General features: G+C 47.4%; 1 protein-coding gene across 1 annotated transcript; it reads left to right on the top strand.

Annotated features, from left to right (window-relative positions):
- The first annotated feature begins 8,956 nt into the window (after window positions 1-8,956).
- LOC133557043 (sclerostin domain-containing protein 1-like) lies at window positions 8,957-11,986 on the top strand. The gene is made up of 2 exons (XM_061907320.1): window positions 8,957-9,170; window positions 11,187-11,986. Exons 1-2 carry the CDS (start codon window positions 8,975-8,977, stop codon window positions 11,588-11,590), a joined length of 600 nt encoding a protein of 199 aa, XP_061763304.1. The 5' UTR covers window positions 8,957-8,974; the 3' UTR covers window positions 11,591-11,986.
- Window positions 11,987-13,954: the final 1,968 nt, after the last annotated feature.

The raw sequence follows: 13,954 nt of genomic DNA, 5'->3' as shown, positions 1-13,954 counted from the left end.
AGCAACTAAAGAGGAGTATATATATATATATATATATATATATATATATATATATATATATATATATATATATATATATATATATATATATATATATATATATATATTACTGTGAAGACTCTTCTTCGGCATTGTAATGCCGGTGTGGTTTTCCCGTGGATGCGTCGAAGCAGAACACAGCATAGGTAAGATAAAGGGTATTTAATAACAAAAGTCTATGAACAAAAATACTGGTGTAAAGAGAAAAAATAAACAAAAGACGCTAGCGTGAAAGCTAGGATAAAACAAGGAAAACTAGAACTTGGTACGAGGACACAAAAGAGTAAACAAAACATTTAGCATGAAAGCTAGACAATAAAGTGGCTTGGCGTGAGAGCTAGCGAGAAAATACATACGAATGATGAGAGTCGTCACTGATGCGCGTGGGCAAATTAGGATCCGAGAATGAGTAAACAGAAAAGGTGAGCTTAAATAGGAGGGTGAAAATTAGTAGCAGGTGTGCGGGGCGAGACTAACAGGTGGACTGATGTGTAACCATAGTGATGGACAAAAACAGGGTGAAAATTAGTAGCAGGTGTGCGGGGCGAGACTAACAGGTGGACTGATGTGTAACCATAGTGATGGACAAAAACAGGAAATAAACGGGTCAGACTGAGAATGAAAAAACAAACACGTGAAGATCTGAGCAGCAGATCGCAACAGTATTCCCCCCCAACAAAAGACAGATACCAGATGTCTTAAAAAAACAAACAAAAACTTGAACCCCCTCCCCAAAACCAGAAAGTTCACAAACGAAGGGAGGGCGGAGGGAGGCCACGGTGGAGGGTCGCCAGATCGCATGTCCCCGAATCCACCGAGGACACATCATGTGGCGGCGGCGGGTGGAACGCTGCTGCCGAAAAAGTTTTGGCGGGCGACCTCGAAAAGGCCACATTAGTGGCCGCCTCGCAGGATGAGGTGCCCGGCGAGGCGGACGACCCGGGCACGGCCACATCCGTGGCCGACATGGAGGAGGGAGTATCTGGCGAGGAGGATGACCTCGCAGAGGCCACGCCCGTGGTCGACGTGGTGGACGACGCCTCAGCACCGAAATCCCAGCGGGCGAGGGTACGGGGACTGCAGCCAAAGCAGGCCCGAGTGCAGCTGGCGAGGATGATGCGGGTGCTGCAGCCGAAGGAGTCGTCGGAGGCGGCCTGGGAGCCGCAGGAGTCGTCGGAGGCGGCCTGGGAGCCGCAGGAGTCGTCGGAGGCGGCCTGGGAGCCGCAGGAGTCGTCGGAGGCGGCCTGGGAGCCGCAGGAGTCGTCGGAGGCGGCCTGGGAGCCGCAGGAGTCGTCGGTGGTGCTGGTGTGGGTTCCAGCCCCGTCGTCGACGCTGGTGTGGGTTCCAGCCCCGTCGTCGACGCTGGTGTGGGCTCCAGCCCCGTCGTCGACGCTGGTGTGGGCTCCAGCCCCGCCGTCGGCGCTGGTGTGGGCTCCAGCCCCGTCGGCGCTGGTGTGGGCTCCAGCCCCGTCGGCGCTGGTGTGGGCTCCAGCCCCGCCGTCGGCGCTGGTGTGGGCTCCAGCCCCGTCGGCGCTGGTGTGGGCTCCAGCCCCGTCGTCGGCGGTGCTTGGCGGCGCGGAGCTGGCACCGGTGCTTGGCGGCGCGGAGCTGGCACCGGTGCTTGGCGGCACGGAGCTGGCACCGGTACCTGTCGTGGTGCTGGTACCGGAGTGGGCTCCAGCTTAGGAACTGGTGCTGGCGTGAGAACCAGTTTAGAGTCTGAAACTGGCGTGAGAACAAGGCTAGAAACATTTTCTGGTGTGAAAACCAGGTCAGAGTCATGTGCTGGTGTGAGAACCAGACTGGGAGCAGGTGTCGGCTTCAGCCGAGGAGCAGGTGTCGGCTTCAGCCGAGGAGCAGGTGTCGGCTTCAGCCGAGGAGCAGGTGTCGGCTTCAGCCGAGGAGCAGGTGTCGGCTTCAGCCGAGGAGCAGGTGTCGGCTTCAGCCGAGGAGCAGGTGTCGGCTTCAGCCGAGGAGCAGGCACAGGGGTCTGCCGAGGAGAACTAGGGGACTGGCTGTGAGCAGGACTAGGACTATGATGAGTGATAAGACAAACACTAGGACTCGGGCAAGGACTTGAGAGAGGACCAGGACTTACAATCACACTAGTGCTTTGAGAAGGGCTTGGGCAACGACCAGGACTTACAGTCATACCAGGGCTTGGGCAAGAACTAGGACAAACGGTCAAACTAGGGCTTGGGCAAGGACTGGGACTAACAATCAAACTGGTGCTCGGGCAAGGACTAGGACAAAGACTAGGACTTACAGTAACACTGGGGCTCGGACAAGAACTTGGGTAAGGACTAGGGTTCGGACTAAGACCACGAGGGGAATCAGTACTAATATTACAAAGGCAAGAAACAAGACTCGGGACCGGACTCGAAACAGGACTCGGACTACGGATCAGTCTACGAGTGGAACTAGGACTACGACGACTACGAGAAAGACTAGGACTACAACTAGAATCAGAACGGAAACTCGGACCAGGACTTGGACTACGACTCAGTCTACAAGTCGGTCTACGAGTAGGACTAGAGCATGGGCTACGAAGAAGGCTGGGACTCGAACTCTGAGAGAGACTGTGACTAAAACTAGAACTAGGGCACGGACGGAACACAGGTGGAGGAGGTCTAAGAGGGCGTGACTTGACCGGGGAGAACACCGGTGGAGGAGGTCTAGGAGGCCGTAGTGGCTTAACAGGTTTAACAGGGGTGAACACCGGTGGTGGAGGTCTAGGAGGCTTAGTAGTAATACTGGCCCTCCCCTCGAGACCCGGATTCCAGACGGGGTCCCGTTGGATAGAGGCTGACCGTAAGGGCGGGCGGTGGGAGGTTTGGAGGAGGGCAGACTCCACCCCATTAGTCTGTATGAGGAGAGGATTGTTCTGAGCAGCAAGAAATTTCTCCTCCAGCTCCAGTTCAATCAAAACTCTCCTGTACCACTCGTCCATCCAGGCAGGACTATATTTTTCTAGGTCAGTTTCAAAATCAGGTGACGTAGGGGTAGGACGTGAAATAGGCTGAGATGTGGGCGGGGCCAAAGTAATGGGAGGCTGATCTTGACAATTAACAATATACTGAGGGTGACTAGAATCAATATAAATGTCCTGATACTGTGTGAAAGTAGTATTACTGTCCAAGTTTTTGGAAAATGGCTGAGATATATCGTCCACAATAAAAAAATCTTCTGAAAAAATGTCATCAACAGAGGCCGGTGTTGCGTCACCGGTGGGCGTTCCCCAAATGACGTCATCGCTTGTGTCAGAAAAAGTGTCATGGCAGCTTAAGGAATGATTTGAAAAAAAACAAGCAGGATTACCGGTAATGACGGGTGAATCCTGGACGGGGTGAAACTTGCTGTGTCCATGGGGAGGAATAAGTGGTGCTGGAACATTACTGCCGCGCGGGGGACCTCTCCACTGGACCCCCCGCTTCTTCGGGGCAGCGCGAACGGCTTCGGAGGAGACTTCAGGCCCACAGTCGAGTCTTTCCTGCTCCCAAGCCACGAGCTCCAACCACAACCCTAAGTCGAAAGGTTCCTCCCGTGGTTTCGACGCGGAAAAACAACTTGATGCTCGGATCCTACTGTGAAGACTCTTCTTCGGCATTGTAATGCCGGTGTGGTTTTCCCGTGGATGCGTCGAAGCAGAACACAGCATAGGTAAGATAAAGGGTATTTAATAACAAAAGTCTATGAACAAAAATACTGGTGTAAAGAGAAAAAATAAACAAAAGACGCTAGCGTGAAAACTAGGATAAAACAAGGAAAACTAGAACTTGGTACGAGGACACAAAAGAGTAAACAAAACATTTAGCATGAAAGCTAGACAATAAAGTGGCTTGGCGTGAGAGCTAGCGAGAAAATACATACGAATGATGAGAGTCGTCACTGATGCGCGTGGGCAAATTAGGATCCGAGAATGAGTAAACAGAAAAGGTGAGCTTAAATAGGAGGGTGAAAATTAGTAGCAGGTGTGCGGGGCGAGACTAACAGGTGGACTGATGTGTAACCATAGTGATGGACAAAAACAGGGTGAAAATTAGTAGCAGGTGTGCGGGGCGAGACTAACAGGTGGACTGATGTGTAACCATAGTGATGGACAAAAACAGGAAATAAACGGGTCAGACTGAGAATGAAAAAACAAACACGTGAAGATCTGAGCAGCAGATCGCAACAATTACAACCTCATGTCTGTACATATGGGCTATAATAAAACACTCAATTGGGTATTGGTCCGGTTCTATTGGCTGGGCATCCGGGCAGACGTGCGCCACGCCGTTGGTTGTGCTGCCTGCCCAGACTGCCGGCTGGTGAACCCAGCGGCCACTCCCAAGGCGCCTTTGCACCCATTGCCGCTCATGGAGGTCTCATTCGAGAGAATTGGGATGGACCTCATCGGACCATTTCACCCGAGCTCACGGGAGTATCGTTTTGTGTTAGTCCAGGTGGATTACGCAACGCGCTACACCGAAGCAGTGCCCCTGCACTCCATCTCTGCAAAGAGTGTGGCGCTAGCACTATTTCAGGTCATCTCCCGAGTTGGAATCCCGAAAGAGATTCTGACTGACCACGCCACGTCCTTCATGTCACGCACGATAAAGGAACTGTACGGGTTATTGGGAATTAAAGCGATCCGCACGAGTGTGTACCATCCACAAACGGATGGACTGGTGGAGTGGCTAAATAAAACGCTAAAACCATGATCCGTAAGTTTACGCACAAGGACAAACCAAATTGGGATAAATGGCTGGATCCCTTAATGTTTGCGATGTGGGAAGTACCTCAAGCCTCCACTGGCTTTACACCTTTTGAGTTATTATATGGCAGGAAACCACGCGGAGTGTTGGATGTAATTATAGAAAATTGGGAGGAGGGTCCAAGCTCCAGCAAAAATTAAATCCAATATGTCATGGATATGCGAGCAAAACTCCAAACGGTGGGGCACATGTCACGTGAGAATTTGCTCCGTGCCCAGGAACTGCAACAACACACGTATAATAAGGGGACCCAGCTACAAAAATTTTCACCGGGAGAAAAAGTCCTTGTATTACTCCCAACATCCAGCTAGAAATTACTTGCGCGCTGGCAAGGACCATTCGAGGTCACACGGCAAGTGGGTGATGTGGATTACGAGGATCGACGCTCGGACCGTGGCGTAGACACTCAAATCTACCATCTAAACCTGCTGAAGGCATGGAGGGAGGCGGAGCCTGTCTCCATGGTAACAGTACTGAGGGAGGAGGAGGAGTTGGGACCAGAGATCCCGCGCTCTGTCCCTCCCTCTCAACTCCCCTGTGATAACAAGCTCACGTTAGCGCAGAATGCAGATGTTGCCAAGCTGCAGCGCCGCTTCTCTGATGTGTTCTCCTCTCAGCCCCGGCGCACGAATGTCATCCAGCATCATATTGAGACCAGCTCGGGGGTTGCGGTGAAAACTCGGCCATACAGGCTCCCCGAACACAAACGCAAAGTAGTTCGGAATTAAAATCCATGCTGGAATTGGGGGTAATAGAAGAATCCTACAGTGCATGGTGCAGCCCCATCGTTCTGTTAAGGAAGAAGGATGGGTCTGTGCGGTTCTGTGTGGATTACCGCAAGGTGAACGAAGTATCACGTTTTGACGCGTACCCAATGCCTCGGGTCGACGAGCTCCTGGATCGGCTGGGCACTGCTCATTTTATTACGACACTGGATTTAACCAGGGGCTACTGGCGGATTCCCTTGTCACCAGAGTCCAAGGAAAAAATGTCCTTTTCCACTCCGGAAGGTTTGTACCAATTTGCAACACTTCCGTTTGGCTTGTTCGGTGCGCCCGCCACGTTCCAGCGCCTCATGGACCGGGTGCTACGACCCCACGTTGCATACGCGGCCGCCTACCTGGATGATGTCAACATCCAGATTAGCGGCTGGGGAACAACAAATGCGGCGGGTGGGGCAGTGCTCGAGTCCCCGAGGCAGGCAGGGCTCACCGCCAAACCGACAAAGTGTGCAGTTGGCCGGAGGGAAGTACATTATTTGGGGTACCACTTGAGAGGAGGGTAGGTGCGGCCCCAGGTAGATAAAACAGCGGCAATTGGGGCTTGCCCAACCCCCAAGACGAAAAAAGAGGTGAGGCAGTTTTTGGGTCTGGCAGGTTACTACCGGAGGTTTATCCCCCGGTCTGACCAGCCCACTAACTGACCTCCCCCGAATGGGTTCCCCAGATCTGGTCCAGTGGACGGAGCAGCGCCAGCAAGCGTTTGAGAGGGTTAAGAAGGCCCTCTGCAAGGAGCCGGTCCTGCACATGCCTGATTTTTCTCTCTCGTTTTGTCTGCAGGCTGACGCGTCGGGCAGAGGACTGGGAGCGGTTTTGTCCCAGCAGGTGGAGGGCGTCGACTGACCCATCCTCTACATGAGCCGCAAGCTGTCCGAAAGGGAAGCCAGGTACAGCACAGTGGAGAGGGAGTACCTCGGCATCAGGTGGGCGGTCGGGGCCCTCCGATATTACCTCCTGGGGCGCTCATTCAGCCTCTGCTCGGACCACAAACCCTTCCAGTGGCTCCACCGCATGAAGGATGCCACCGCGTGGATCACCCGTTGGGGTGAGGTGGGGTGGGTGGGTGAGGGGTGGGGGTGAGGGGGGGGGGTGAGGGGGGAATAGGCGCGGCCGGACGGCGTCCCGGCCTGAGTCTGGCGGTGGAGGTATGTAGCGGGCGTGGCCTGCAGACCTACAGCGAAGCGGGGTGTGGCAGAAGCAGCTTCGAGATTAGCGACAGGTGAGTGGATGACACAGCTGAGAGTGTTTGTCTAATCACCTGTCGCTCTGTTAAAGGGTGCAGTCGGGAAGGAGAGGTTGTGGGAGTTAGAGCGAGAGCGAGACCGAGAGTGAGCCTGAGACAGAAAGAGACAAATGCTGAAAAGCACCAGAGAGACCTTATTGCAAAATAAAACAGTGTCTAAACCCTGAAAAGAAGCTGTCATGTCGATGTTTGGTGGTTCGAGGAACCCTGAGGTGGGAAACCTCCACAGATGTGTAGATTCAACTTTATTTACATGTTATTATAACCAACTTGATGTTATTTATGTATATATATGTGTGTGTGTGTGTGTGTGTGTGTGTGTGTGTGTGTGTGTGTGTGTGTGTGTGATTGTGTGTGTGTGTGTTAATTAATACATGGCTCAATGCTCACTGTCCAGAGGAAATTTTTGTATTATTGAGCGTCTGTTAGGAGGGCTGTGAATCTTTGGGCACCTAACAATTTGATCCGATTACGAATCCTGGGTTGACGATTCAATTCAGAATCGATTCTCGATTCAACTCGATTCAAACCGATTCCTTAAATGTATTATTTGGTATAATTATTATAATTAAACTTTTTCAAACAGGTTACAGGTGAGAAAAGCTCCTTCCGGTTACATGGAGGTGGCCAAAAACATCCATCCATCCATCCATTTTCTACCGCTTATTCCCTTTGGGGTCGCAGGGGGCGCTGGTGCCTATTTCAGCTACAATTGGGCGGAAGGCGGGGTACACCCCGGACAAGTTGCCACCTCATCGCAGGGCCAACACAGATAGACAGACAACATTCACACTCACATTCACACACTAGGGCCAATTTAGTGTTGCCAATCAACCTATCCCCAGGTGCATGTCTTTGGAAGTGGGAGGAAGCCGGAGTACCCGGAGGGAACCCACGCATTCACAGGGAGGACATGCAAACTCCACACAGAAAGATCCCGAGCCCGGGATTGAACCCTGACTACTCAGGACCTTCGTATTAGAGGCAGACACACTAACCACTCTTCCACCGTGAAGCCCGGCCAAAAACATATTTTTAAAAATGTATTTGTACAAAAATATACTTTCTTTCGAAATTAGAAAAATAAAAGCTTCACTAATGATGACAAAAATAAACAAAAAGGCCACAAAAACTTCCCACATCAATAAAACGATTTCAAACTTTAAATTTTTTTTTGTTTCATTATATTTCAAGTGTCATTTGTCACAAATGTTTATTTGTTAGTTTTTTTTTGCACCCCTGTCTATTAGTTTCAGGATGTCCAAACAAAGCCATTACATGCACGTCCACTTCCAATGTGCATTTTGATTTTTGATAGTTAATACAGAATGGCATTTTCGGGCCCATCTTAATGGATGTTTCCAGGTGTCTCAATTAAGGAGCTCAGAATGGATTATTGCTTTAAGGTAGTTTCTTTTCAAATGTTATGGTGTGTGGCGTATACTGCATCCAAACTTCAAGTGCAATGTAATGTTTTCACCTTCCAGGACAAAGGTACTTAAGCCGATGGGAGAATACGCAGAAGGCCAGATTTGACATAGAATGCCCACATTTAAGGCATGCTCCACCCAAAACGCACATCTAGGACAACGCAAGTCTAGAGAGAGAATGCTGAGCATCCAGAATCCCTGAAGTTGCGTACCTTTTTTCACTCAAGAAAAATGGAGTGTAGGGCCGTAACTTCAATGGTAACAGTGCTCTGTATATAGAACTTCACTATACCTGGAATGACACCCTATAAGTGCTTCACGTTAAACATCACATTCACACAAAAGTGTTTCCAAAACTGAAGAGAAGTTAGATGTCTTGCTCAGAACACCTCAACATGAGCTCTCCAGGCCAAGATCAAACTGGTAACCCTCCAGTTACAAGACGACCGCTGTACCCACTGAGCCGTGCCGCCCCGCTGCAGTAAAGTGCAGGAATGAAACCCAATGACCCACTAGACCTTTGTGACATTAGTGACATTAAAGAACAAACAAGTTTTGTAAAACATCAAACTACCCTGCTCCTTATGGACGGCCCTAAAGAAAGCAATGCTTCAGGGCAGGTGGGCGCGGCCTGTTCATTCATAACAAAGTAGAGTGGGGGTATATGAGTGGATACATTCAGGAGTTCTCACATTGTCAGGAACGTCATCTTTCACTGCTTCAGTCATGACCTGCCCGACCAGCGGAGTCCAACTCCTCGTAGTCATGCTATTCCTGAGCGGGACCTGCACGGCCGTCTCTAATGACGCCAGAGAGTCCGCCAGTGCTCAGCCGGTCCACATCGCTCAGGAAGAACCTCCCCGGGATGCTGTGAACCAGGCGAGGAATGGTGGCAAACAGCAGTCTGAACTCGTCCACGATGGTGAGTGGAAAGCAATTGAACACACGTACCAAAGGTGGATGCTTTCAGTTATTTATCAAATGTTGCACTCGGAATTCTTGTATTGTAGAACATTTTATTTAATGGTGCAATGGTTTGAGTGCGGGAACATGTATTTTATTTTGATGGGACATTTTTCGGGCAAATGTAGAATTCTAGTAAAAGTGGTAACTTCAAAGACATTGAGACTGGAATTGGGTTGAGAAACGTGAAAGTAGTAAGAATTTGTGTGAATTGTAAAATGTGGAATTTCATAAAAAGTGGGAAGCTTTGAAAAAGTAAAAAATGGGAATTTTTTTAAAGTGTAAAATCGACAGCCTGAATTTCCCGATTAGGAAGAATGTGTTGATTTTTGGAATGAGTTGAATGCGGAATTAGTACGAATTATAAAAAAATATAACGAAATTTGTGTAACTGAAAATTTGTCATGGATAATATGCAATTTTGTGAAAAGCGGATTTTTTTTGAGATGTGATATGTTCCGGATAAAATTTTTGTTTGAGATTTTCTGGGGGGCTGTGCAATGCTGATAGATCGAATGTCCCAAATGACCTTAATGTTTTGCTGAGAATTGTACAACTTGTAGAAATTAACAATCATTTTGTTGAGGAAAATGTGCGGACTTTTAAAAATGTGCCAAAAGATAGCCCTCATGTTCTGACTCAGCTTAACATTTTGATATTGGTTTTGTTGGAATCCATTGAGAAATGTGGAAGTAGTAAGATTGTTTTAAGATATAAGGGGAGTTGTGTTTGGAAAATGGGGAATTTTGAGAAAAGTGGGAATCTTTGGGATGTGGAATGCTGTTAGACCAACCGTCCCAAAAGACTAGAGATGTGAGAAACTCGAAAAAAAAAAAGGTCAATTTATTTTAAATAGGAATTTTGTTGCAAAAATGTGGAATTAAGGAACATTTTTAGAAATGTTTTGGAATATCTCAAATGATAGCCATAGTGTCCTAAATGAGATTAATGTTTAGATGTTGAAATGGTTTGAATTAATTTAAAATGTGTTCAAAGAATGCTTAATATATGTGAAGTTGGAACATGAAGAATTTCTGCAAAAGTGGGAATTTTTATCAATATAAAATTATTAGCGTGAATTTCCTGAATGAATGGAACATTTAGATTTTTGGAATGGGTTGAGAAACATGGACACATTTTAAAAATGTCCAACTGCAAGGTTGATGATAGTACAATCAAACTCCTCCGAATCGAATCATCAAATGGGCAGACGGCCCTGTACATTTCTGTTTTGGACGGTTTTGTCACACAAAATGTGCAATTTTGGGAAACATGGGACATTTTTATCCGTGGAATACCGTCAATTGAATGTTTTGAGTAAGAGGAATGTTTTCATGTCGGAATGTTTTGAATTGGCTAAGTATTGTTGAAATAGGCAAATTATTTTGTTACGGAAAATGTGGAAGTATGGAAAATGTGTGAATTTTTGGAAATGTGCTAATAGATGAGGATGTGGGAATGGTTTGAATCAGTTGAGAAATGTGGAAGTAGTATGGATTTTTAAGATATAAGAGATTTTGTGTTTGGAAAAAGGGGGATTCAGGAAAAAAATGGGACTTTTTTTTTGTCAGATAGCCAGAGTGTCCTGAATTATCTGAATGTTTTGATTTTTGGAAGGGTTTGAATCGGTTGAGAAATGTGGAACGAGTAAAAATTCTGAAGATCAAAAGAAATTTGCGTTACGGAAAATGGGGAATTTTGGAGAAAGTGGGATTTTTTAGGATGTGTAAAACAGATTTGATTTTCTCGTGTTGGAATGGTTAGAATTGGTTGAGGAGTATAGTATAAAAAATGAGGAACTCATAAAAAATTGTCAGTCATTTTCATTAAGATTTTCGTCCCAAAAATGTGAAAATACAAAACTGGTAATTTTTGGGGAATGTTTCAAAAGATGGCCATCGATGGTGTCCTAGTTTTTGATTATGTATGGTTTGTTTTAATTAAATGATGCATGAATTAATTTTTCCTGCCATAGATCTAGACCAGAGCCAGGTGGGCTGCAGGGAGTTGAGGTCCACCAAGTACATTTCAGACGGACAATGTACCAGTATCAACCCCATTAAGGAGCTGGTTTGTGCTGGAGAGTGTCTGCCGACTCACCTGCTGCCCAACTGGATTGGTGGCGGTCCCACCGGTAGGTTCTGGAGTCGCAGAGAGGCCCAGCAGTGGCGGTGCGTCATCGACCGAATCCGAACTCAGCGTATTTGGCTCCAGTGCCAGGACGGCAGCACCAGGACCTACAAGATAACCGTAGTGACCTCGTGCAAGTGCAAACGCTATTCCAGAGAGCAAAACGACTCGGGACACAAAGACGCTTTGGTGCAGGGAAACACAGGAAAGAAGAGGAAACACAGGCGGGAACAACATCCCGAGGACTAATCTGGTAGTAAATCAGACGAGTAAAAACCGCAGCAGCTACACAAGAAACCTCCTGATGACATCCTTAAATGTATACAATACTGTACATATGTCAAAGTCAATAGTTTAGTTTTAATGGTTGTGCTACGCATCTGTTAAATAAGCTACTTTTCCCAAAAATACAGTAGTAGAGTGTCAGACTAGATCTACATGTATTAGAGTGCAGAGCTCACTGAAAGAGGTTGGAAAATAAATATGTAATATTATAATAAATATGTAAATATGTGTTTGTCAAACATGTTGGTGAGTTAGCAGGCTGCTTTTTTTAGTTTATGAAAGCTTTGTTGTATGATTCGGAGCAGAACAGGTTGTGACACATGCTGATATCTGGTATAAGCAATAAATACATAGACATTGTTTCAATAAGGATTTTTTTTGTCTTCATCAAGACTCATCAAGCAGTTGTCAATTTCACAGATTTGTTCAGCAATAAAATGGATTAAAGTTGTAAAACAGTACAATTGTGGGAAGCCTCTTTAACTAAAGTGTTGCTGGAGCTTGTTTGCTTCAGATGCAGTCATTTGTTCAATTTATGTATTTATACTAGTAGGAGCTCCTCAGGGTTCCATGTTAAGTCTTCTCCTTTTCATTATTCGGGCTGTTCAGCTAGTGGCTGGCAAGTCAAATGTCTACTAAAGAGGATGCAGGTTTTACACAAAATACAAAATAAGACCGTTAGTGAAGGAAGAAGTCCTGCCCCATGGTCTTTAGCTTTCTGGAATGTGGCCCCCAAAGCAATTTTATTTGTCTGCTGTTTAACTTACATGATTTACTACCTGACTTTGGGTGACCTACTATTTAAGGTAGGTAGGTTTTCATACGCCCCACTGTTCATATGATTCAGTTTTTGAAAAAACATTTTTTTTACCATCTTGGTGATTGTGCTATCAAACATTGCACCGAACAAACTAGTCCATTTGCACCATTGGATATACATTACTTTTTATAGGAGAAAAGGTTTGGGTATGATTCAGTCTTTGGCCCATCTTTTGGAACTAAAACTGAGGTATCACTTGTAAGCAAGCAACTCTATTTACAATACTTTAATTAGATTCAACAATTGCAGGGATGAAGTTGAACAATCAATTCAATCAAGTGTATTACGGTATATGGTAGCAAGCAAATATGATTAATATATTCCTTCAATTCTCATTGTTGTAAAAAAAATAAATAAAATAAAATAAAATTTAACAGTAAATTTGCTGTATGCAAATGTCCAAAAGTTTTACAACTTCGGTTTTCCCGCTCTCGATCCGATATTGATGTCGATCCGAAATCAGCCAAAAAACCCCACAAATCGTAGATTATATCTACTTGCATCCAAATTCTCCAAAGTAGGCGTTCTGATACAAGGAGTCCTGCAGTGCGTTTACCTGTGCAAGGCTGGACACCAAGTTGACAGCTAAATGTCCTCCAGAAAGCACACAAGTTTGATTTTCTCCTGTATTTTAGTGTAGTCATTTACAAAAAAACTCCTCTCTGAGCTGCAACCTTATCGTGGTAGAGGAGTTTGCGTGTCCCAATGATCCTAGGAGCTATGTTGTCCGGGGGCATAAAGCCCCCTGGTAGGGTCTCCCAAGGCAAACAGGTTCTAGGTGAGGGATCAGACAAAGAGCAGCTCAAAGACCTTTATGAAGAAGAAAAAGCATGGACCCAGATTTCCCTCGCCCGGACGCGGGTCACCGGGGCCCCCCTCTGGAGCCAGGCCCGGAGGTGGGGCACGATGGCGAGCGCCTGGTGGCCGGGCCTGTTCCCATGGGGCCCGGCCGGGCACAGCCCGAAGAGGCAACGTGGGTCACCCCTCCAATGGGCTCACCACCCATAGCAGGGGCCATAGAGGTCGGGTGCAATGTGAGCTGGGCGGCAGCCGAAGGCAGGGCACTTGGCGCTCCGATCCTCGGCTACAGAAGCTAGCTCTTGGGACGTGGAACGTCACGTCACTGTGGGGGAAAGAGCCTGAGCTAGTGCGCGAAGTCGAGAAATATAGTCGGACTCACTTCGACGCACAGCAAGGGCTCTGGAACCACTTCTTTCGAGAGGGATTGGACCCTCTTCCACTCTGGCGTTGCCGGCAGTGAGAGGCGACGGGCTGGGGTGGCAATTCTTGTTTCTCCCTGGCTCAAAGCCTGTACGTTGGAGTTCAACCCGGTGGACGAAAGGGTAGCCTCCCTCCGCCTTTGGGTGGGGGGACGGGTCCTGACTGTTGTTTGTGCTTATGCACCAAACAGCAGTTCAGAGTACCCACCCTTTTTGGGAACACTCGAGGGAGTACTGGAAAGTGCTCCCCCGGGTGATTCCCTTGTCCTACTGGGAGACTTCAACGCT

The sequence above is a fragment of the Nerophis ophidion genome, linkage group LG08 (genome assembly GCF_033978795.1).
Source record: "Nerophis ophidion isolate RoL-2023_Sa linkage group LG08, RoL_Noph_v1.0, whole genome shotgun sequence".
Taxonomy (NCBI): Eukaryota; Metazoa; Chordata; class Actinopteri; order Syngnathiformes; family Syngnathidae; genus Nerophis; species Nerophis ophidion.
The sequence above is the reverse complement of the archived record's forward strand: the minus strand, read 5'-3'. Positions and strand labels throughout refer to the sequence as shown.